The sequence below is a fragment of the Branchiostoma floridae genome, chromosome 10 (genome assembly GCF_000003815.2).
Source record: "Branchiostoma floridae strain S238N-H82 chromosome 10, Bfl_VNyyK, whole genome shotgun sequence".
Classification (NCBI taxonomy): domain Eukaryota; kingdom Metazoa; phylum Chordata; class Leptocardii; order Amphioxiformes; family Branchiostomatidae; genus Branchiostoma; species Branchiostoma floridae.
In genome coordinates, this window is record NC_049988.1 from 14347221 (window position 1) to 14372500 (window position 25280).

The following is a 25280-nucleotide window of genomic DNA, read 5'->3' on the forward strand; positions in this document are numbered from 1 at the left end:
TTACTATGAAGAGTGTGGTAGGATGAAATACCATGGCAACAAGCTATACATGTATTGCCATGGCAACAATCTTTAAGTACAAAATATATTTTTTAGTACAGTGAAACCTGTCTATAGGGGTCACTCAAGGGACTGGCCAAATTTGGCCCCTATGGGCAGGTGGCCCCTATAGGCAGTATGGCCAAAAAAGGTACATTTCACCACAAGCAATAAGTGACAAGGCATTCAGCTTCCACTGAGTATTTATTGACAATATTATTAAGGTTATACATTTAAACTAAAAATAAAAAAATAAACTAAATATGAGTTTAAAACAAACAGTTTAATGAAATACATTTGAATTACTGCTACTGCTACAGCACTGTAGCTGTTCCCTTATTTCTGTATAGTAAAAATGTATGCCAATCATGACATTAAAGATTTAGAGAGAAGACATACTCTACTATTATTAATATTAGACATTAACTCTAATCTGAGTCCGACACTAATCTGAGTCTTGCCGTTCTCGGAATCTGCCGAATTACCAACGTCAATGCGTGTCCCTCGGGAGTCGAAGCCTTCGACATCGTATGTCTGAGTCAAAACTGACAGACATTTGCTTGGTTCTCTTGTCTTTCATCCAGTTAGAATTGTCTGAACACGAAGTCAGCGCCGCCATTTTCCTTTGTTCCTCGATCTCACTTTTTCTGAGCTTGGGTCACAGCGCGAGTCTCCGGCAACTTTACCAATCGAATAGACAAATCTTGTAAATGCCGCTAGTTGCCAGCAAAAATTAGACGTTCAATCACTACTGATGACAAGTTCATAATCATTTCTAAGCATCAAAACACCACAAAAACTTTCATTTGTTCACGAAGGCTTGGCTTGACTTGTCTGCATGTGCCATTATGCCGAGATGGTCACGTCGAAATAAAACTTTCTCTACGTAGGCTTATTTCTTTGACAAAAATCCAACTAAGTCTAGTTCTCGCATAAATAATTGTGATTTAATTGATTTTAATCATTTCCATACCATAATTACCGTATTTTATGCTATACATCAGAATTCTTGTTGCAAAATTTTACCTAGGTAAAAATGGAGTCGTCCACTGACCCCAATTGACCTTGTTTATTTGCTGCAGCGACGCCATCTTGGAAAATCACGCAAATAAGATGCCGATATTTTTGGCCCGCGGAATACGAAAATTAGACCACCGTACATGGATTTCAAGAACATATAACACCAGATACATGAACGGATGGTCTACTTGTAAAATCTGTCCATATAGTCTTGCAGTCTGCACAGAAATGACGATGTAGAGAAGGGTACAGTGCAAAGAGTCTGGGGCGAGAAAAAACGCCAACAACTTGGGTGGAAAAACTTCGCATAAAATCACATAATTTTGTATACTGTTTCTTTATTCAGTGTTTCCTTCGTAAATCGTCCAAGTTGAGCCTACATTTTGCTGATGTATTGCAGAAATTGAAAAAAAAAGTGAACCCCTCGTGGGTTTAGCGCGGCGTAACGCGGCCGGCCAGGTGACCGCTATCGGCAGTGTTGGCATAGCGGCCGGACCGAAAATCGTCTGGCCGCGACCGCATTCGACAGGTGACCGCTATAGACTATTTCTTAATGCTTAGGTCAATGGGAAAAATCCAAGGGACCGACAAAAAGTGACCGCAATGGCCAGGTGGCCCCTATACTCAGGTGACCCCTAAGGCAGGTTTCACTGTATTACTCAGGGTTCTAGCTAGTGCATTTTAGCGTAGTGGGCCACTACGCTAAAATGTTTGACCACTACGCTAAAATAAGGGCCACTACGCTAATTTTTAACTAGTGTAGTGGTGCTTTGCTATAATTTGCTTGTTCAACAATGACTTATCAATGTCTGAACAATGAAAAATGATGATATGCTCTCAAAACTGACCCCAAAATCCTTCAAATTACATGTAAAGTTAACAGAGTGCCAACTTTTAACTCTACATTTTCAAAATGACCCCCTTCCACACCAATCTCCTGATTGGTCGCTTCGCTACCATGCCATTCCCACTACGCTAAAATAAAATCCTGGCTAGAACCCTGTTACTATTAGTGTTTATTTGCTGGATATGTAAAATATAAGAAATAAATAAATAGATAAATAAAAACAAAAAGCAAAATAAAAACAAAAAGCATTGCCATGGCAACAATCCCCAGACATTGCCATGGCAATAAACTACATTGGAATTAACATGGTCTATACAGGCATGACATTATAATTATCACTATTGCATCATTATTTTTAGTATTGATTTGAGTCATAACTGAATAGATTTGTAATCAATCCATAACAATGGTAAAGTATCATTACATTAAGCTACTTTAAACTTAAGGACACTTTAAAATTCTAGGATACACAAGCCTTTAAAAATTTTATGTTTTTAAAATTTTACAACAAACTTAAATTACATGGTGCATGCAATTAGCAAACTTTTGGAAAAGACCCCCAATAAACATTATAATTAACACTCTTGCATCATTGTTTTTAGTATTGATTTGAATGATAACTTGAATATAATATAGATAATCAATCCATAACAAATAATTAAGTAACGTTAAGTTTCTTTTTTATAGGACAGTCTAAAATACTAGGACACAAACCTTTCAAAATTTTATGTTTTTAAAATTTTACAACAAGCTTAAATTACATGGTGTATGCAATTAGCAATTTTTTGGGAAATGACCCCCAATAAACACATAAAATGTACCATCCCTGGGGTCAGATAAATGGGCTAGTAGGAACATCCAGAAATGTGGATGGACAAGATAAGGGTTGTTAGTCATGACATACATGCAATGGGAATGGCATCAAACCACACTGAACCATCATATTAGTATGAAGGTTTTATGTACTCCTCTATATAGACTAAACATGTAATAATGATGATCTAAAGACAAGATACTTTTCTTCAAATAAATCATAAATGACAATTGTCTACAATACCAGTTCAATTTTGTATAACGGCTGTTCCATTGACCATAGCCATTTTCTCTAAATACTTGGAGAAATTTGGTGGTTTAACTACAACAACTAGCTGTATCAAAACATGGAGGAGGTTTGGCGATAGTAATTTTCCCCGACTTCCCGAAATATGCACCATCCAATTTCCAGCTCCCTCATGTAGGTTATTGATGGAGCGTCCCTAATGGAACGTCTGGTCCAGAGACGGAGGCAAGACGTATGGGTCTGTGAGCCCCCGTCAAATAGCTGCCCTTCCGCCCAAAGAAAGTGATAGCTCCAGTGATCGCATTTTCTCCCCATCTAGACGGCTGGAGCTATGATGGGACACAACTGAGTGAACACAACGGTACCTGGCGAGCCTTGGATCTCTCAGCCCCTAGCCTCCGTGTCGATTCGTTCCGCTTCGTCGTACGCAAGGGATCGGGGGGAGACGGGGCCGGAACCGTACGAGATGGCTGGGCGGTGGTGGGCGCAGGAGAACTGAGCACGCGTGTGTCGTACTCGATGATTCCGTTCCCGTTTGTGACGTGGCGTTGGGGCCGGGCCACTGGCCGTGTGCGGGCTCTCCGAGACTTGAGAGAGTGAAAGTGATGTCGCGATTGATGGAAAGGTCACGTGACACGATGGGTCACGTGACGGTTTCCTGGCAAAACTTTCTCACAAAAGGAAACAACGCATGATGTAAATGACGGTAATCTGTGGACCAACAGAATCTAGCTTACAGAACTGTTACATATTCAAGACGTCCGGTGTGAGATAAAAATAATCCGCTGTGCATTTGTGCCTCCCTGTTTATTTTGGACTGACCAGGACACACCCCTGACCCTAGGAAATGGCACCGTCCATATCTGCCCTAAATATTAGGGGGTAATAATTTTGGCAAAATAAGACAATTACACTAAATACACAAATTAAACGTACTATTATGCTCCTAGATTTAGAATATTATCAGTCTTTACTGTTCTAAGTCTTCTTTGAGTAACAATTAATCCCAAAAAATATTTACATTTTAACACCCCCAATTGTGAAGTGTAGCATTCCATTCATGATGGCGTCCAAACAGTGAAGTTGCGTTCGCACAGACGTACTAGTACTTGCCTTCTCCACGCTTATTGTGAGCCGTAAATTGCCTTTTAGAAGACACCAAAGAACGATATTACAAGATGGGGAAGTCCTTCGCAAATTTCATGTGCAAGAAAGACTTCCATCCAGCCTCAAAGGCGAACATCAAACGGGTAAGTTATGGCTTCGTTTTGCCCCCCTCCCTCACATGTCGTCAAAATATTATCATCATCACCGTGTTCGTAATTTTATGTACGTTGAGATATAGAGTGATCATTGTATCAAGAAATTTGTACATGAGTCTATACTCTATGGTTTCACTAACGAAGTATGTTAGATGTCAGCCAAAAATCTAGTGCATGTACACTGTTATAGAAATTATGTGTGGAAACAAAAATCTTCCACTATATTTCGGCTACCAAATCTTACCTGCATAACGGCACTGAACTTTAATCCAACACATTCCAACAAATTCTAAACTGAACCATGAATAAACAAGCGGGCTTTAGCGCATTCTGGAAACTGTTTAGTGCATTGTTTACTATGTTTCCCCGGCCATTGCTACACACGCATTGGTCTGCCACTTTCTGTTGTGTCGCGAGAAAATAACATTTCAAAGACAGTGTAACTGATAGCAAGTCCTTTGGGATTCTATTCCCAGTGGAACTTTAATCCAACACAATAATATAACAAGGCTGTTTATCTATGGATTTCATATTTACAACGACAAATTAGTATCAATCGGCAGGCACTTACTCAAGGTTAAATTGGCAAATCGGCATGTCAGTAAACTGCTGATAGCAGCGATCAAAACACGGCCCGAAAATACATCAACCAGCGGCAAATCCGTTCTGCTGTTCCACTACACAGTTATGACGTTCTATGAAACTTTTCATCCGTTGTTTGGTCAGCAAATGGTGGCAAAATACGTTGTTTGTGAATGGTTCCCCAAAAATATCCCCGCAAAACACAGTACAAACTCCCTACAGCACGTCCCCCATGTGGGGCTGTAATAGTATCGCCAGTGAGATCCGTCCTACTGGCCTTTGGATGTGATCACTTTCAAAAATAGGGGTGAAGGGGCGTGCTGAAATATGATTCAAAATGGCGCGTGTTCAGATTTCCACTGAATTTGCGTAACAAAGCCTGGCCCTGTACTTTAAAGAGGGATACTTCAAGGCATGTTGGTTGTGTTGGATGGACAGTTTATTGATATTTCACTATATTTACTGTCATGATGATTGTGTAATGTGAGGACGAAGAGTAGGGTTGCTTGAAATTACAATCGCTGCCCTCTTCCCACGGCTTGATTAACAACCTGAAAACATACCAGAAGATTGATTAACTTGTCACTGCAACATGCGATCTTTGTGAGCTCAAACTTACAAGGTTTTAAGTCGTATACCTTACTGGTCTTGTAAAGCACTCAAAAGAATTTGCAAACCGGAGCTAGTTTTTGACTGACAGATGGGTTCTGAAAAGTGTTGGATTAAAGTTGCGTTGGATTAAAGTTCAGTGCCGTTACCTGCATACCATCTTCCACTATATTTCTACATTACTTAAATTATAATCACATGAACTGCATGTAACGCTATCTTTGTTCCTCGTGTCTCTCAATTGTCAATGCCAAAGTCAAGAAATTCTTAAAAAAAGAGTATTGCCTCTGTCTATTTACCGCATGTATGGTCAAACGTAATGTTTAACCAAACAATTCTTTGTCTTCTAGGTATGGATGGCCCAGCAGAAAGTAGAACATGAGAAAGAGAAGCAAGATGAGTTAGCCTCCCAGTACCACAAGGAACAGGAGATGTTTGAACACAGGTCAGCCAATCAGAACTTCGCTTTCATAAATTTTAAGTTTAACCAATCAGGATGTCACTCCGAAGTAGTATTAGAGCCATTGGTATGAAAACAAAATGATGAATTCAGTATTTTTATGCAGACACAGATGGATAACTAGCTCTGAATAACAAACAAATTTCTTTGTACACAACCAAGTATTTTATTCAAACAATATTTCAGTGACCATCTGTCACCTTGTTCAGGGCAATTCAGACCTGTTCACGTTGCAAGTTGTTACTGTTAGTGGCGATGCATGTTGTTGGCAACAATGTGAAGCAACCAGAATTGCCCTGAGGAGGGTGATAAACAGGAGCTTGTTGTTCATGCCCACCTGATGAAACTGTCCACAAGTAGCAACTTCTGTTGACAACAAAAAAGGGGGATTCTGATTGTTCAATCATTGTTGGGTTACCTAGCAGCAAATACTTTTCCATTTTGTAGACTTCAATTTGAGTTCAAATGGTCATTTTGCATTTGAATACAGTTCTGATATGGTTTGGATAAACACTCACAATAGGAACTTTTGCAGTAGGTACCGTGGCAGCTTTTGCAATAACTGTATGATGTACCTGTTACTTCTGTCGGGTCAATTACATGTATTCATCACTCTCAGTGAGTTAATTTTGTTACAGGTCACAAAAACATAGGCCTGGAACAGCATCTTCAGCCCTTACTTCAGAAACTTTATGATTGAGACAAGATTAACTCACTGAGAGTGATGAATACAGGTTACCTGTATTCCTACTGTAAGGTGCCCATCTGAACTTGTTACTGGCCCCAGAGTTGCACGACTTTTCTAAAATTCACTTGTCCAATCAGGGCAAGCACATAAAAAATATACTTGCCCAAACCCAAATTTTTCACTTGCCCAAACCTCAAATTTCACTTTTATATACATTTTATTTATTGCAATTCTTTTTATTGCCTCTATTGCTCTATTTGACTATTGCTTGATGTCATGACTGTAAAAAAAGAACAACTATATCAAAATCTCACTCTGACTCAATGGGAAAATATTACTTGCCCAATCGGGCTAGTGGGATAGGTCATTCACTTGCCTGCTCAGCACTTTCACTTGAGCTGGAGAATAGGGCTAGTGGACTTGTCCAACCCTGTGCCCGTTAAGCTTGTTATGGTCTTGACATTAGAATATCTTTGATACTTCACTGACAGTGTTGTTTGGTTATGCTAGAACTGTAGACAAGGTACAAGGAGAATAGGAGATCAAAGTTAGAATACCACTGGCAGCATTGACCCACATCAAGGTTAATCCAGGGTTAACAGACAATTTTCAAGGAGTCTTACCGGAAGTATCGATTTCCAAAAATCAATGATACCCTGATGCACCATGGGAATGTACTGATGAGGCATTGAATGACAAATAAGACATGCAAAAATATAATTTTTGAAAAAAAAATTATTCAGTTGATATTTCTGTGACTGGACTCATGAAAGATATAACTGTCTGGCATTGACTTATTTTTTCCAGTACATTTTGTATTTAGCAAAATTTTCCATTGAACAGTTAAGGACATTTTAGTCTATTCCTCACCATTGACAAGCTGTACATGTATCTCTGAGTCAGAAATATACTGCCCAAGTGACAACTTAATCGTTGCAAGATTGGTAGGGTAGGCGTGTAATTACAAAGATCGATAATTTTTGACTTATTGTTCCAGACTCTACATAGGGAGACATCCATCTATCCAATATAATATTCATAATAGAGAGGAATATTTTTGAAGCCATTTGAGTAGAACAGAATTTCTAATTTCTTTTTTATTTAGTTTTGTTGTAAAGTAGAATTTTTCTGTATTTTTGTAGCAATGTGGTGAACTGTGATATTTAGTTTTAACTTTAGATAGATATTTAGTGGCATAAGATGTCTAACTTTTGTTTGAAACAGATAACTTTTTTAAATCACCTTGACTAAAAAACATAAGAGTATGGTCGAATCTGCCCAAGAAGATCACTCAAAGCACCAATAAAATCTGGTGTATGTGGACAGGTGGTCACTAAACAGGATTCTCAATACTTGTGTCAATGGTAAAATCAACTCAATCAATGCACCACCAAAGTTGTCCACTTTGGTGAAGTGTTCCTTTAAGTTTAAGTAATATAGAGGGGGTCAGTCACTTGTACATCTTTAACTTCCAAGGTTGAAGATGAAATCCTTCGAGATTCCCATTTCCATCTCTATAGAAATACTGAAACATTCAAAAGTAATATTTTTTTGGTTAAAATGGATATCCGGATTCTATGATAGATACATGTATATTGATTTGAAGTCATTCATATTCAATATTGGTGCAAAAACAAGAATGACATGTGTACATGTAGGTCTAACGTCTAGACATGATGTCACACCACGTCTGACTGCTATAACTTTCATGTTATTGTGTGATGATATTCTATGGTCTGGTGCTCAGCTATGCTGCTTCTGAATCGTAAGGTCAAAAGTTTAAACCTTTATACTATAGTCAAAATTGCACAAAAAGACCACTATGGGGACTGATAAAATCTGGTCTATAGACAGAATTCTTAAAGATTCTCAAGGAACCACCAAAAAGTGTTCTGGTGTGTCCATATTCTCCAGATGGTTCCTATGTACATGTACATGTAAGGTAAGTAAGATGGTCACCTTACTCACCTATAGGGTGTTGACTGGACTGTAGGTGACCATTTGTATAAACTGGGTTATTAATGCTTGTGCCACCAGGAAAAATATTTAAGTAAAGGACCACTTATAAAGTAGTCACATTGATTAGGTTGTCCTTTGTTTGACTGTATATATATATAGAGTATAGACAAGTCACAAGAGACGCTGCCAACTGCCATAACTTCATATACCCGGTATACAGAGCGCTACCATCATCTGCAAAGATGGAAGGATGCCTACAGACAAGTACAACTTGTACATGTATTTAACCCTAAGTTTTCTGTAGATAGTGTACCAAGAACTTCTGCTAGAAGTTCATGACGGGTGTGGAAAATTTATTCAAGCTACCATACTTTGTTTTCTAGGTATTCAATTTTGGAAGTACAAATGTTAGGGCAAAAAGCATAGAATCGATATATATGCGGGCTTTGTATACTTTAATCGATATTAGAGCATCTCCGTAAATTTTGTCTGCGGAAATCGTCCAAGACTTTGACTTCCCCACAAGAATTAGCTGCAACAAGAAGGTGGTCCTTTTTCCTATTAACATTGAATCATGTAGTAACAACAGGTGCGCTGGGCAGGTAAGGAAATACTGCGGTATCTCCCATTATTTCCCGTGGTGCTCATAAAGTAGATGCATTATTTCCCGAGCCGGTCATTAAATAGCCACTCTATGTGTGAAAGTCAAGGTAATGGAACGAATGATGATGTGGAGGGACCGTATGAAAAGTGTGTACTGGTATTTTCTGTTGGATATTGTTGTATACTATCATTTAGATCTTTAAATGTAAAAATTTGGTCAGCTAAAATGGAAATTTATCTGGTAGAAAGGGAATAAATGATGTTTGAGAAATAGACCAGATTGGAGATACAAAATGTACTTGAAAAAAGATGCTTATACTTTTCTAGAATTATTGAGTGGGATACTTACTGTAAATGTTGAAAGTTTTGTCACAGTTTAATATTTCCAATTTTTGTGGTTAACTCTTTACTTAAACTTAAACTTTAAAGTCACTGGAAAAATGCCCTGTTTTTTGCCCACCTGCCCTGTCGTATACACTGCAAACTAAAAACTGCCGCATACAATCCATTTTCTCCGTACCACGAAATAAGATCCTCGCAAACCTAATGGTTACATGTACCATAAAAAAACAGTCAGAGCCTTTTCATTAAGTTCTTTGTGACTGATATGTAGCCATGTGTTAGGCTTGACATGCCATCTAACACTAGTAACAGAGTCTGTGTTGTCAGCCATTGCCATGTTCCTGCCATCACTTACATGTCTCACCAAAGAATTAAAAACGAACGGCTTTAAGTTCCATGTACAGTGGCTGATACCGCAGACGTTACATCATGCAGCGTGCAATGAAAGCAACATGACATTTGTGAATGGCTGGCTGGGTCTATAACAATGGCTTTTGAAAAGCAGACATGAAAGAAGTCTGCTCTCTGCACTAATGTTATTTCAGTAGTGTCACATAATAAGGGACTGTTACCTTACTCACTGATTACAAATGGCCAAGTGTATATGATGTGTGTGTGCATATGTTTCAGATACAGTACTAACAGTACATGATTTTCGTTGTACATGCATGATTTCCAAGTTGTAAGTATGCCTGTGGTCATAGGAATTAAATTCTTATCTTGCATATTAATGGATCGTAAATTGGTATGCTACAGGGGACCAACAGCATGAAGGACACCATAAAAAAGTTTTTCTTGCTCTGCAAAGTCATTGTTGGATAATATCTGGGAAATAGGGATGGGTACCGGTACAGAAACTTCAGGTACAGGTCCAGTTCAGGTCCAGAGACCTGGACCTGAACCTGGACATACCAGGGTGATACTCAAAGCAAATCTGTTTGGTGGAGTATTCGACTACGTATATACCACTGGCATTTTAAAATCCTACAAGGCTAACTGCCTCTGTACAATTGACTGTAAAACTTGGCAGAAATGACTATAAATGATACTCTACTTCACTTTTGTCATTTTCTTTGACTGGTAAGCCCCCAAACCTGTGAAAACCTGCTCATGATATAATCTCATTTTAGGTCCAACATCTCGGTCCACCAAATTTTGTCAGGTCTGTTTTTGTCTTTCGCCGCGCTTCCGCGGCGAAAGGCAATCAGACTGATATTAGATTGCTGTCCGTCTGTCCGTCCGTCCGTCCGGGTCGACCATGCCATACCGTGCTAGCGAGATATTCTACCCTGCAGATTCGATGGTATTGCCAAAGGCCATGCAAGTACTAGTATGGATGACATACGTATCGGCCTGCCATGAATGTGCTGCTTGGTTTATGCATGGCTTATTAGCAGGAATAAAGGACCTGCAATGTGCCCTGCACAACGTATTTGTAGACGTCTATTCAACCAAAGACCTCCGCGATTCAACTTGTACTATATCTGCAAGGTAAAGAGAAAACATTTAAGGTATCTTTGCGTACGTGTATTCGATGGATATCAGTCACACTTCGTTTCTCTTAGTGAACGCGGCGCGTACGAAAGGGTCCAAACGTTGTGGTGTCTTTCCTCCCAGTAGGTAGGGGTAGGTCGGACCTTATGATTAGGCGGTCAAGAAACACTGGGCAAGTTCCAAGGACGTTATCGTCCTTGGCAAGTTCAGAGCATAACAACGTTACAATGCCAGCAGTTGAAGGAAATCTTCATCTCACAATCTGTCACTACCACACGGCAATATTGCAATGTAATTGTGGAATATAGCGTTTTTTGTGTGCGTAGAAATGTAAAAGAAATTTTCTTTGACACGGGTGGGCGCAAAGCATCATGGGGCAGCAAAGAAAGTAGATAGCGGGGAACCCCCTACAGCTGTAGGATCAACCAATCAGAGGTGCGTATTGCGATCACGTGCACGTCTTAGCTAGCTGCAAGCGTAAAAAATCCTGGAATTGGGCGGGCAGTCTTCAATCCCAGTGTCAAAGATATTTCCACGGCTTGCGGAGCTAGCGGCAATGCGAAAAAAATCCTCGGCTTGCGCTGAGGAACTGGGCGGGCAGTCTTCAGTCCCAATGCCGTCGACTGGACAGCGGCGAGCACGTCGCTAGCTCGTGAAACACACAATGACGTAATTGCTGTTTGTTTTACTAGGGGTGAATTCACCATGTTTCACTCTTTTGTCACGTAGGTGCAATATTTGCTTTCACCCTTCCATATTTACATGGGAACAATGCGAATCCGGGTGACACATTTTCACCGTGTTTCACCAACATTCACCCATTATGTGCCATTTTCACCGTACGCCGTGTGGTAATGATCAAGGAGGTTAAAAAGAGATGGTAGTTGCAATGGAAAGAGATCCTAAAATCTTCCTAAACTTCAACATACACAAGAACAGCATCGGCTGTCCCGACATAGACAGGAGAAAAGCAAGGTAAGGGGTGGACACAATAAACTATACAGCAAAATATGACTTTTAGCAAGGAGGTTAACCTCGTTGCTTTTAGTCCTTCTTTAACCTCCTTGCTTTTAGTCTTCAGATGCGCCATATGCATGACGGGTAAAATGTTGATTTGTACCTGTTTTTACAGATTTCATGTTTTTAAGAAACTGACAAATGTCGTAAGTGTTGTCCAAAATTTAACATTATTTGGCGGATATCCACAGTATTTGTTGTAGCACTCTAAAGCTATGAAAACTTCATAACTAAATAAAATGATGACATGCTCTTGGCCACAAAAGAAGTGACCAACAGTAATTATATTTTCTGGCTATGTTACATTTGCTATTTGACCTGGAGTCCAAATTTCTGGAGAATCATTATTTGTTTGATTGTTTGGTTGTTTGGAGGTTTGGTTGTTGAACCTCATATTTAAAACAAGGAGAGTTTTCGGTTTTTACAGTGAGTAGGTTAGTTCCAGTGCCACAAAGCCTGTGTCTACATCGAACATGTGTCTAGTTGTAACATATTTTGATTACCCCACAACTCGCTCATTTTTGCATCCCCTTTCCTTACAGAGAGAGCATTAAGCAGGTAGCTAAGCTGTTGGTGCAGATCCATGCCTTGGACCACGCCCTGCAGGTCGCCAGAGAACACAGCCTCAAGGATCTCAAACAGATGATTGTCGGGCGGTAGCACATGGTTACCACACAGGATACTATACATCCTTCAGAAACTTGCAATTGGGAACATGGGCTTTCAAAAAACTTACCACCTGTAGCTTTTACACTGGTCAGCTTGTGGTCATCTCATATGGTAAAGGATATCTAGTCCATTGTATAGTAAGTCCTTTCATGAACTAGTGATATTGAGTAGCACAAACTTAGATGGGGGAGGGGAGGACCAGGTCGGATCAAAGAAATCTCCAATTGTTTCCATCTCATGTGAACTGGGTTGACAGACATGATGTAAGATTTTGGTGTAGAAATGGCCATTGTAACAAACCTATAATTACCGGTATGTAATTTTAGTACGCCTTATTCTTATAAAGGATTCATACCTTCTGTAACATCTGGAGTCTGTACATGTTCATAGTGTGTACTGGTGCAGTCTCTCTGCTAGCAGGTAGTGAAGAAATACAGTCAGAATATGATGTCCTTTCCACTTTTACATTGTACAACTCAAGTGATGGCTATCATGAGGAAATATCTGCCTTTGATCAACATTCATTGAACGGAAAAAAAGCATCCATCCTGAATCTTAGCACATTCTAATCGTGTTTGGTGAAGACTGGTGACAGTGTATAGATTGACTTGAGTAGGGAACTGTGAGCATTGTACATACAGGAAAGATGTGAAAGCTATATACAATGTATCTACTGAGTTTTGTGGAGGTCTACTGTCAAAAGAGTCAAATAAAACTTGATTTTTTTTTGCATACAAAAATCGTTACCGACTGAATTTGTCAGTTATTCTATTTATGAATCTCCTAAAGGCACAGCATCAAGTTCTCTGACGAGGTCTTTTTTAACCTCCTTGGTATTATTAAACAGCCGTCGGGGTCTCGCTGGCGGCGTCTCGCGTCCTCCCCAGCCATGTGGAAATTTTGGAAGGTCGGTGACCGGAGAGAGCTCGCCCGGAACGTCGCATGTATAGACAACTACTTTTGTATAGTTGCATATGTTGGAACAAATAGCAATTTATTACAGGCCTGCGATAACAAAACCTACTAGTATATTGTTTTCGTTGGCGTCCATGGGCGCCACCATTTTGTCCCAAGGGAGTGTCGCATGTTGGGAAGGGGTGTCGCGATTTTGATGTGTTATTACGATGTTACAATTTTAGGACCATATATCCGTGCACAAAATAAAGCGCTTATATACCGACGCTTTCGATCAGTCCTCCGATCCTTCTCAAGTTGAAATGACCCAGAGCCTAAGTCACGATGTGGAGAATTACCTCTATGAAATCCAGAATTGTGCAGAGATCTGACGTGGGGTGGGAGGCGGTTGCATGTGGAAAATTGCTTACTACTCGAAATTTCAAGGGATCTTCGTGGAAGAAACTTCAACAAAAGTGTATCCCTCTTTGATATATGTAAAATACACTGACTAATATTTTATCTAATTGATTTCAAATGAGAAGATTCCAAGCTACCCCGATGGAGTGAGTTTGTGGCCCATAACCACTGACGTAATGAATCAAAATCTCAATAATTTTGCTTTCCGAAAAGAAATGAAACGTTCCTTTCAACATACCACAATGAAACTGCATTTGCATTTTGAAACTCATTAAGTACAATTTTATTAACAGACACAGACCTGACAAAAATCAGTAAACTGGATGCTGCACCAATTAGAAAATGAACACATTATATCAGCAGGCATCTATACGTTTAAGGGCTTACTGGTGCAAAAAATTACGAGAACAAATTGAATAAACTTTGTACGTCAACGTACAGAACAAGTGTTGTTCACATGAACATAGGACTTTATAACACCAGTGGTAATCAGATACTCCACTAATTCCTTAGTAGCAAAATGGATAATTGTTTTGAGTATCGCCCCTTCAAAAGTTTGCACAGACCATCAAGTCCGGACCTGCACCTGATCCTTTGTACCTGTACCTGAATTTTCTGTTCCAGTACCCACCCCTAGTTCATACCATTGAAACTGTTCTGAAACTCATCTGGTAAAAGTTTTACCTACACAATATAAGTAAGCGAAAGACCAGCTTTTTTTAAAAGCTCTTGTTTTCCAAATGGTCCAACAAGAAAAAATAGTTTTGCACTCCTACTGTGAAAGTTTCTGCCTGTCCAATGACTATTGATTGAGAACTTGGCTGAAGATGCTTACAGCATAGATTACAGTTGATGTTGTATTCTGGTAGCGTTGGTCTCACGTGCCTCCCGGCTATCAAATGTGTGTCAGAATGCCAAACTGTTATTGGAGGCGTGGGGATACACTGATGCATCCATAAGCACAGAGCTGGATCAGTGAGATGGTATGGCTGCTTCAAGTTAAAGCTTTGGACTGGAAGGAAAAGTCTATTACTTAAAAGAAGTATAGGGATTGGAACACCCACAAGTAAGCCACAGTTTGTTAAAAAAACATTTGAGATTGTAGCAAAACTGTTGTACAACTTTAAAGAATACATGTTTAGTGTTATGAACCACATTTGGCAGAAATACATGTTCAGTATTCAGATCTCTCACTGGCTCTGGCTAATCAAGACATCTTACAGTTGGTCACTGTGTTTTAAAATGTTTATCAAGTTGTGTTCATTTCAAAGCAAAATTAAGAACATGCCTTCACTATGGATGCCAATTGCATATTGAGTCAACTACTATCATTTTACATTGTTGACTGTGAAAAATGGCAACAAGTGGGAATTATTTGTTAGACATGCAGTTATGTTTGTCAGAAAAAGAAGAACAATTTTCAAGCAAATACAGACATCCAATTCGTTCACATGCTTCATTTTGCTCCATATGCTGAGAAGTATCTGTGTCAGCATTTTTAAAGCAGGGTGAAGCATACTTTTCATGTACTGAATACAAATGGATGGTATGGAAGTATGAGACAAACAAGAATTTCAATGATGGTACTGGTAGTTTATTTATTTAGAATGTATTCATGTGTTTGTCCTTAGATTTACCAGAAAAGTCTATTATAGGAGTTGACAGAATCATACAAAGATCCAAGCACAGTGGAAGGGCGTATACCGTACTGTACTTGTATTCTCCCAGAATTTTACTTCAACAGTATTGCATCATTCTTTGATAGCTTTCCAGTTGTCGCTTGACCCTGGTCCTAAGCAGAAATATCAAAGCTCACGACATCTGGCGCCCTCCCAGCCTGTACCCAGTTGTGTGACCTTTGTGAAAGTTTTATCTTCATAAGCAACGACGGCCTTAGTTCACTGTCTACAGAGCTTAAAAGTGCAGTTTACTTCAGGGCTTGAAATACTTTTTTCTGCCTACCAGCACTGGTGCAGGTGACATTGAAAATTACCTGCACCAGACAAATTTTACCTTCACCACTCTAAATTGTAAATGTGGAACCATTGTTATTCTTTTGGGAACAATCAATGCAGCTAATAACAATCCACATGCACCTACATCATAGGACATCTATGTGTAAAACCCAGTACATGGCCCAGTGCAGATTAGGTGCAGGTAGACATCAGAAATACCTGCACAGCTCCAATTTTACCTGCACTAACCTGCATATGCAGGTGGTATTTTGATCCCTGAGAGGAAGAAAGGAAACTTTGTTAATGCTACAACTCAATAAGAGTATGACTATGTATGTATTTCGAGCCCAGATATTGTGGTACAGTTAGTTCACATAATGTAAAAGTACTACATATACTATTGCACACTACTAGTATACAACATATTTTTGACATACAAAATATATGTATGTATGTATGTATTTCGAGTCCTGACGTTGGTCCATGTCCAGGATATTCCAGTCAGGTAGCTGTCGGGGCGTGTAGTGGTGTCCAATCCTCCAGAGTAGGGCATGCCCAGAGGTGGGACCTGACAGTGATGGATGCTTTCCACATTAGGACTAATAACGCGACCAATCCGAGGGCAGGGATCCCCTGACCCCGTCAAGTGTCCTATCCGATGTGATACGTGCGGGGGACACAGAACGATCGGCTGTGACAAAAGAACTTTCTAGAAGATGACACTCAAATTCAATCAGAAGTACAGTGCATATTCCCACAATTGAAGCTGTGCACCTAACTGTTGATAGTGGTACGCTTAGGTTACATATGGTTACCCCATCAAGAGTCCTGTCCGATGTGATACGTGCAGGGGACACAGAACGATCGGCTGTTGTGACAAAGGAACTTTCTAGAAGATGACACTCATATTCAATCAGAAGTACAGTGCATATTCCCATAATTGAAGCTGTGCACCTAACTGTTGATAATGGTACAGTTAAGTTACATACGTTTATGCTGACCCCATCAAGCATCCTATCCGATGTGATACGTGCGGGGGACACAGAACGATCGGCTGTTGTGACAAAGGAACTTTCTAGAAGATGACACTTGTATTTAGTATGCATATGCCCACAGTTGAAGCTGTGCACCTAACTGTTGATAGTGGTACACTTAGGTTACATACAGTTACACTGACCTCATCAAGTGTCCTAACTGATGTGGGGGACGCAGAATGATCGGCTGTGACAAAAGAATTTTCTAGAAGATGACACTCGTATTCAGACCAGTTGAACTTGAAGCTGTGCACCTAACTGTTGATAGTGGTACACTTAGGTTACATACGTTTATGCTGACCCCATCAAGCGTCCTATCCAATGTGATACGTATGGGGGACACAGAATGATTGGCTGTTGTGACAAAAAACTTTCTAGAACTTAGTAGATGACACTTGTATTCAGTGTGCATATGTCATGTCATATATACCAGGAAGACTAGCGGTGGACCCTAGGGTCCACCGCTAATGGTTATTCTAATAAAGTTTCAAAGTTTCAACAGTTGAAGCTATGCACCCAACTGTTGCTAGTGGTACACTTAGGTTACAAAATGGAAAGGTACTACTGGCACTATTGCACAGTAGTATACAGCATATTCTTGACATACAAAAAAGTGTCAGGCAAAATATCTAGATAACATAGATATCTGTATATTGCCCTTACAAATTCAGTGTACAGTGATGACAATATGTTTGATATTATGCCTCTCCTTGGTGCTGAATATGTTGGGGTGGTTAAGTATCAAGTCTTCCTCTGTTGATAATTGTATCATACTGCAGAAACAGTCCCACATTGAGTACTTGTCTATTTAATGTATGTTGCAATGTTTTAATCCATCTTTTTCCCAAGGCCAGCTGCAGTAGACTTGCACAAAGGGGTGTCTCCAGGATCGTCCCCTCTATCTTCATGCAGAAATTTGCTTGCTGGGACTGAAAAAATCACACTACTCATCTGATAGCTTTGAACATCATCACATGAGGTTGACGAAACTGTATTTTCATAAGCTTAAAATGACAGATTTGACAACGAAATTAGCAACATAGTCCCTAACGATGACGTAGGGCAGAGAAAACCTAAAGCTGGAGAAAGCCCTGCTTGCACATTTCCTCTACTATGAGAAGTTGATAAGCCGAGTCTAAATGTTCTGCCCCAAGCTATGGAATGATGAAAACCTCCATGTCAATTGCTGTTCCTATCTTCCCCTCCAATGTACAGGGGTCTGCTGGCGGAAGATAAGCAGAAACATGAGCTTAGCTTCATGTACGTGGCACCATCTGGAGCAGAGAAAGGTGACACTCTCATCTCCTTCTTTAATACCTTCGCCAGAAGGTTAACGCTAGTTCACCTTTATCCGTTGGGTAACCTATGTCCGTTGCTGTTAAAAAGGGTATTTGGGGATATCACGTGGATGAACATTAGTTTCAAATTGCAATGTTTTCAGGATATTGCAGTTTAAAACTATCACCCGCCAACTTTATGTAACTAAATATACTGTTTTTAAAAAGCAACGGATATAGGTTACCAACAAATAAAGGTGAACTAGCATTATATTTTTGGTAGCGTTTGTGTGTGTGTATATGTGTATATGTGTGTGTGTGTGTGTGTGTTTGTGTGTGTGTGTGTGTGTGTTTGTGTGTGTGTGTGTGTGTGTGTGTGAGTGTGTTTGTGTGTGTGTGTGAGTGTGTGTGTGTGTGTGAGTGTGTGTGTGTGTATGTGTGTGTGTGTGTGTGGTTGATAAGCATAACTCCAGAAAGCCTGGATGGATTGTCTTGATATTTGGTACTTATGTAGCTCTTGATGAGACCTTTAAACGATTACATTTTGAGCCCCCTAGCGTGTTGTTACGGTACTTCAGCGGAACTTCAGGTTTGATATCTCGAGGTCTGAACACGCTATGGTCGTATTTTTTTAGTAGATAGCTCTTTAGGCCGAGAGTAAGTGGTATAGGTTTGGGCCCTCTAGTTCTGGAAAGGAAGCTACAAGGCAGCTGACTCTGATTGTAATAGCCACTTAAAGAAATGTTGAAGAACTCGCGATAAGAGGAAAAATGACTTATGGCGTCTGAAGACAAAAAGTGTTTTTTTCACCTCTTACAGTACTTAATTCTAAAAAAAGATGCTGCAAGATATTTGACTGCACTTAGATAATAATAATAGCCACTTACAGTAGTGTGCACGGAATTAAGATAGTAGTGTTGGATAGGGGGGACCAAAGACAGAGACACACAGACACACGTCACACTTGTACGACGATCAAGACAAGACTGCTTTTATTTTGAATCACATTACTGGTCGCGTTCTGGCGGTTCTAGAACACCCTTCTCCGAACGGGGCCACCGCCCGTTCGAGCACGTCGAATTGTTGTTGTTTACTCCGAAGAAGGGCCGCCAGAACGCGACAGTTACAATAAACAGATTCAAATACAATTACATAATATACGATACAATACAATACATAACAGTAGAAACCAATCTCTACATTGTAAGTGCCTGAAGACAATAGGTGAGATTTTCATCTCTTACCTTATTCTGAAGAAAAAGATATTCAAGACACATACTGTCTGGTCTAAGCACTGCAAAATGTTTGATGAATGTGTATGTGTGTTTAAGAAAACATGTTTTATTGCAATAAAAAAACTCAAGTATAATTCATAGATCTATAGTTGCAAATTATGACAAATCGAAGAAGAGAAATTTGCAATTCCACAAAGATGCTTGTTTTGTGCACCACTGATTTATCTACGTGTGAGGAAATCTGTGTAACTACGGGTTTCATTTCCGTAGCTGGTGCACGTATTGTGTAAATTGACTGCAAAGTGGCCGGTAATTGTACACAAATTTGTGTTGGAACAAGGGAGGAATGACTAAAGAGTTAGACGTGTAACGTTATGTCACTTCTCCCATTTCAGGAACAGTTTTTCTTTCTTCCACTTTTATATTTTTTCTTTCTGCCAAATTTTACAATACATTTAGATTGCAAGCCTTGTTCTATATTTTTTTGCCTGTTATTAATGTGCACTGCATTAGAATTATGTTGAAGATTATCTCTATTCAAATTTGTCTTCTGCTAAGATATTAAAATATAATTTTGATTAGAGGTTTGACTAAGTTTGATTAGAAGACCTTGTTATGTTATGTTATAAATGTACATACATGCTTAGTATGTTTCCTGTTGATGTACAAAATGTATTTTTGATAGAATGTAAATGGACATGATTATATTCATATTCATATTTTTTCTTTCCATGTCAACTCGCATCTCATCGAGCAGACAAAGTAAGTCACATATGATTTTATGTACTCTACCTACATTTGAAACCAATCTCTCAAATTGATATGCCAGTAGCATAAGAGTTTTATATTGTTATCAGTCATGAAAATAACACATTGTGGCATGGATTTTTTGTAGTGAATTTGCTTACAAACTTGACAATTTGTGAATTATTATAGAAAAATTGCTAAACTATACTTCCAACACCGAATTAGCTATAGGGACTTACCCCTGTAAGTTTTCGGTCATATAAAGGGGTAAGTCCCCATAGTTAATTCAGTGTTGGAAATAAAGTATAGCAATTTTTCTATAGTGACTGTATTCTACCAACACAGATGAACTTTCATGCTAATTTATGAATTACTTGATTTGTTATGGTTCTTGATACATTTTTAGAAAGAAGAAGGGGAGGAAGAGGTAAAGTTTGAATGGCAGAGGAATGCTCCCAGACAGGCGTAAGTGATCTCCTTTCTACTTTTGGATTAGTTCCTTGAATTATGTGGGTTACAGCCACTAGAGGAATGTACCACTGTAAGCAGTTTGTACAGGGCACAACTCATTCTTAACTGCTGATTTCCCAAGGTTCTTCAGACTTAAAACTAATTCATGATGTGAAACCTCTTGAAACCACAGGCAATTGTTTTGTCTGGATTTCCAGGGGTTGAAAATTACAAATTCTGTTTGTTAGCAAAAGTTAGACATCCAGCATCCTGGTAAAATACTACATCATACAAAATAGACAACTGGTGAGACTTACTGAGACTCTATCCAGTAGTTATTTTGTATGATGTAAATCTTGCCTTCTAACCCCTTTTGTGTAAGGATGTGACAGTCTTTGTCCAAGATGTTGGCTGTATATTATTATCTGAAACCTCTTGAAACCACGGCAAGTCATTTGTTTGGATCTTCAACATTTAGTCTTATTTGCTTTCTTACCAACTGGTTTAAAGATACAAATTTATGTATGGAATATGAATGATTTGTGTAAGAATGATAAAGACTTTGTCCAAAATGTTGCCTGTTTTAACTGGAACCTCTTGAAACCACAGGCAATCGTTTTGTCTATATCTTCAATGTTTAGTCTTACTTGTTTTCTCACAAACTGGTTTAAAGATACAAATGTACATGTATGTATGGAATATGAAGTGTAAGGATGTGAGAGTCTTTGTCCAAGATCACAGGGAATTTTTTGTCTGAATCTTCAATGACTACCCGGGGTAGTCTCATATGCTTTCTCACAAACTGGTTTAAAGGTACAAATGTATGTATGGAATATGAAGGGTAAGGATGTGCGGGACTTTGTCCTCGATGTTGCCTGTATTCCGTACACATCCCAGCGGCTTTAGTTCCAGCACTATCGGACCGATGCATGCAGATTGGCACGTAGTCTCGGCTCTTCAAGTATTGAAGACCAAAATGCCTGTATGGCTCGGGAGACCCATTTTGGCTTTACGTTGGGATTGGGAATGGGCCCTCTGCAAGTTGGTCCAATCAGGCCGGGATAAAGATGAATACAGCATTCACAGGAGAGACCAAGTTCGTGCCAAGGTCTTCAAAATGGCAGAATGGTCGGGGCGATATTTTACAAAGTCGTACAAGCATTCACTGCTGCGATGGGTAAAATTAAAGATGCTTCCGTTGCATTCATGTTTCTGAGATTGCTTTTTTACACTAAAGATTGCTGTCCCTTACATGATTTGCTATAAATGTTACTTGTCCATATATGGCCAGTAAAAAGGCATTAACAGTCAAAGTAGCACATGTTGTTACAGCACTGTATTTTTGAGACGCATGAAATTTTATGGTGGTTAAATGTGAAGTGTCTACATGAATAATATGCTGTTTGGCTGTGTCTAAAACATGTCCATTTTTAGTTCTGTTCCACACAAAAAAAATGAAGTAGTTGATAAGGTTCAAACTACCAAAGTATATATCTGTGGAAGGATGACAATTGACATTTCTAACCACAAATGTTAAGATAAAAGTAGAGCCTCAGAGCAGTGTTGTAGCCAGCCAGAAACCATTTTCCGTCCCCTCGATTTTAGATGGCTTTGGGGGAGTGTTCCTAGGGGATCTGGGGGCTCCCAAAGAAAATTTTGAAATCCATACCCTCTGAAATGCTATTTCCTGCATTTTGAGGGTTAAATTTTGCTCACAGATGACGGAATGGGCAAAATTTTTTTCCGGCCCCAGCTGCAAAATTCTGTCAAAGGACGAAAGAACGGGTGCTGGCTACAACCCTGTCCTCTGAGTATTTTCAGACAACCAACATGCAACACTTCTTGTGGCGTTACTTGATCAGCCCTTACCAATGTGTTTAACTCAGTTGTATGAGATCAAATAGAATGTTAAAAAATGGCATGAAAGCAGACCATTCAGAATAATTAGAAATTAACTTCTTATCTTAATTGCAGTAAATTTTTTTGTGAAGGGCACTTTTTTTAGTTTTTGTGAAGACTGAAGACCCTTTTGTTTGATAGCTACAAGTATTTCATTGGTCATAAATTCTTAAAACCATGTTCCAGTAAGTCCATTAATTGCCTTTTCCTCCATGTAGGTACGCCAAGAACGACCCAAACATCAGAGATCAGCCGTTCGGCATCCCGGTAAGATCAGCGGTCCTGCTTCCATCAGGAGTTTTATTGTGCCGTAGTCAAGCCTTACGTTGGCTTGATCATGTCAATTCTTTGTAGTATGTCATAATTTTGTACAGATGGAAAAAATTCCTATTTTGATATATCTAGAATGATGGTTTTCTTCTGTAACCCTCTTTAACCATAAGCAATGGCTCAAAATATTTATTATGATTCAGCTTGCTACAGTTTAATATCAACAAACAAAAATCATCAAAAAGTCACCATTTTATCATTGTAGTAATGACAATGACACTCAAGCAGTGTTCTACAGTTTTTTAAATTTTTGACAAATTTAATTTGGTTTTTACACAGTGCTTCCATTTTTGACCATTGGTAGTGACTAGGAGAGGGACGTCCCTGTAGCTCAATCGGTAGCAGCCTCACAGTTGAGTTTCTGGTTCCAATTAGCTTGTATATGGGAGACAATGGTTCAATCCTGGTAGGGCATCTCAGTTGGGGCTGCACTCATCATTTGGAAGGGACGCAAAATGGGGGTCCTGTGTTCGAGGAGGTTTGTCGAGAAAGTTAAAAGAAAAAGACTAGCAACCCTTCCCTTTGAAAATATACCCTGCTACTGAAAGAGCAAGGAAACATACTTCCCTTTGTGCCACTAGGCAGTACAAGAGTCTGAACTGAATAGATAAACAAAGGAATGAATGAATAATATAGGTTATATGAGATGTAAAAAATACTTTGACAAGTTTATGGTAATTCAATGCTTTCAAATGTTGTTTGAAAGTTCGTAAGGTCTAACCATAAGTACTGAGCCGTGTCGAGATATATGGCGGTTGCCGTTGGCATGCACATGAACTTCAATGGGATCAAGGATGCTACGGTGGGTCATGCACCGTCGCAGCCGGACATCCATCCAGCTCGGAATTCCCTTTGATAGGCGGACTTCAAAGGTTTCTCCCTGCATTGACTTACACCCTCCCCCGGAGCCCTGCAGACTGGCTGACATGTCATATCTCTTACAACATTTCCTGAATACTAACAGAGCCATAAAAGTTGGATGGAAGGCTGTAATGCAGAATATTACAGATGTGCAGACAACTGTAGTGAGATAGGAAAGCCTGAGCAAGGAAAGTCGTACAGGAAATAACAGTTTTATGACAGCAGTCAAAGGATGTCGGTTGAAACTCCTAAGTATTCAAAAGCATTAATGTACAAATGAAGGTAATCAAACAAGTTTACATTGATTGAGGATGTGCAAAGTAACAGTTTCTCTATCATCTGGATAGATTTTGGAGTTCTGAAATGATCAGATGTCTTTAAGGGTAGCATCCACTACCTTTTGTCAGTGACACTGAGTAAGTACAACAAGAATTTAGCCCAAAACTATGAATTGATTTGTAATTGAGGAAAAGGCAAAATTTCAGTAGGTAAACAAGAAAATTTCAGTTTCTGGCATGGGTAAGTCATGTTCTTGGTCTTGTATACATATTTTGTGTGGTTAAAAATGACAATGAGGAGAAGATATGGTCATCTTGCTTTGTCCCCTTTCTTAGTGTTAAATTCTATTTTACACTATCGCTTGAGCTGAACACAAACTCGTCTTGGGGTAGAATGGGCAATTATAAAGTGATAAATGTTGTCTCAGCCCACACCACTGCTGTATGGACTAAGATGACAATGTTGCCATCTTTGAACCCTACTTGAAGTCAACTTTCCCTCACAATTTATTGTCAGCTCTCAACTCCCCTTTTGGGTCCTGCCAAGAGCAACTTGCGTTTGGTTTTGATGTACATGTATTACAACAAGAACATGCCAAGTTAAGGTATCTCGGTTGGCTAAATTGGCATTTTGGCCTTCCACTGTTTTCTTATGAATGAATTAAGAACGAATAGAGCCGTAACGAATGTTGATAGATGGGCATTAAAGAATTCTAAATCTGATTTTTTGGGGGCCAAATTGATGACGTCATCATTTTTATTGCCTGTGATATGATTTTTTTCTATGACAAAATACAGCACTTTGGTACATACCACTGTAATGAAACTTCGTTTTTCGTTGCATAATGATGACATTCTCCTACAGCAGAGTACCGTCAGTCATTTATTCCTGACTGTACTCTGCTTTCCTTCCCTTTTGCCGGCGGTATTACCCACCCTACTTATTAGATATTAATGAGCTTGCCCTTATATGGGCAGTCAGCCGTCGGGGATCGGGCGTAGGCATGGTGAGCAAACAAAGTCATGGTAATACGTAACATGATTGGCTGATAGCTTCCCAGCGGCCTTTGCGAGACAGCTTCAAGCCCAAGGAAGCCCACGGAAGGCCTGTTCTCTGATTGGTTGACAGCTTGTTTGTGGCGACAATCATAATACCCGTAGGTAGGGCCTGGGACGCAGGGGCCCATAAGGTAGTGCCGCTGGGGACCGGGCGTTAGGAGGATGACTGATGAAAGCTACAAACGTAGTG

The 25280-nt window shown here is 39.5% G+C and overlaps 2 protein-coding genes across 3 annotated transcripts in view; one reads left to right on the forward strand and one right to left on the reverse strand.

Annotated features, from left to right (window-relative positions):
- LOC118423761 (secernin-2-like) overlaps positions 1-3883 on the reverse strand; it is a 41003-nt gene extending 37120 nt beyond the window's left edge. For both annotated transcript variants that reach the window (XM_035831971.1, XM_035831972.1), the window contains exon 1: positions 3332-3883. The gene's annotated coding sequence lies outside the window, so the exon portion shown is untranslated. The remainder of the gene's footprint in view (positions 1-3331) is intronic.
- A 177-nt stretch (positions 3884-4060) lies between these two features.
- LOC118424924 (corepressor interacting with RBPJ 1-like) overlaps positions 4061-25280 on the forward strand; it is a 37595-nt gene continuing 16375 nt past the window's right edge. The window contains exons 1-6 of the mRNA XM_035833730.1: positions 4061-4216; positions 5770-5864; positions 18170-18243; positions 20224-20228; positions 20620-20678; positions 22781-22829. Of these exons, the coding sequence (XP_035689623.1) occupies positions 4145-4216; positions 5770-5864; positions 18170-18243; positions 20224-20228; positions 20620-20678; positions 22781-22829 (354 nt within the window). The 5' untranslated portion in view covers positions 4061-4144. The remainder of the gene's footprint in view (positions 4217-5769; positions 5865-18169; positions 18244-20223; positions 20229-20619; positions 20679-22780; positions 22830-25280) is intronic.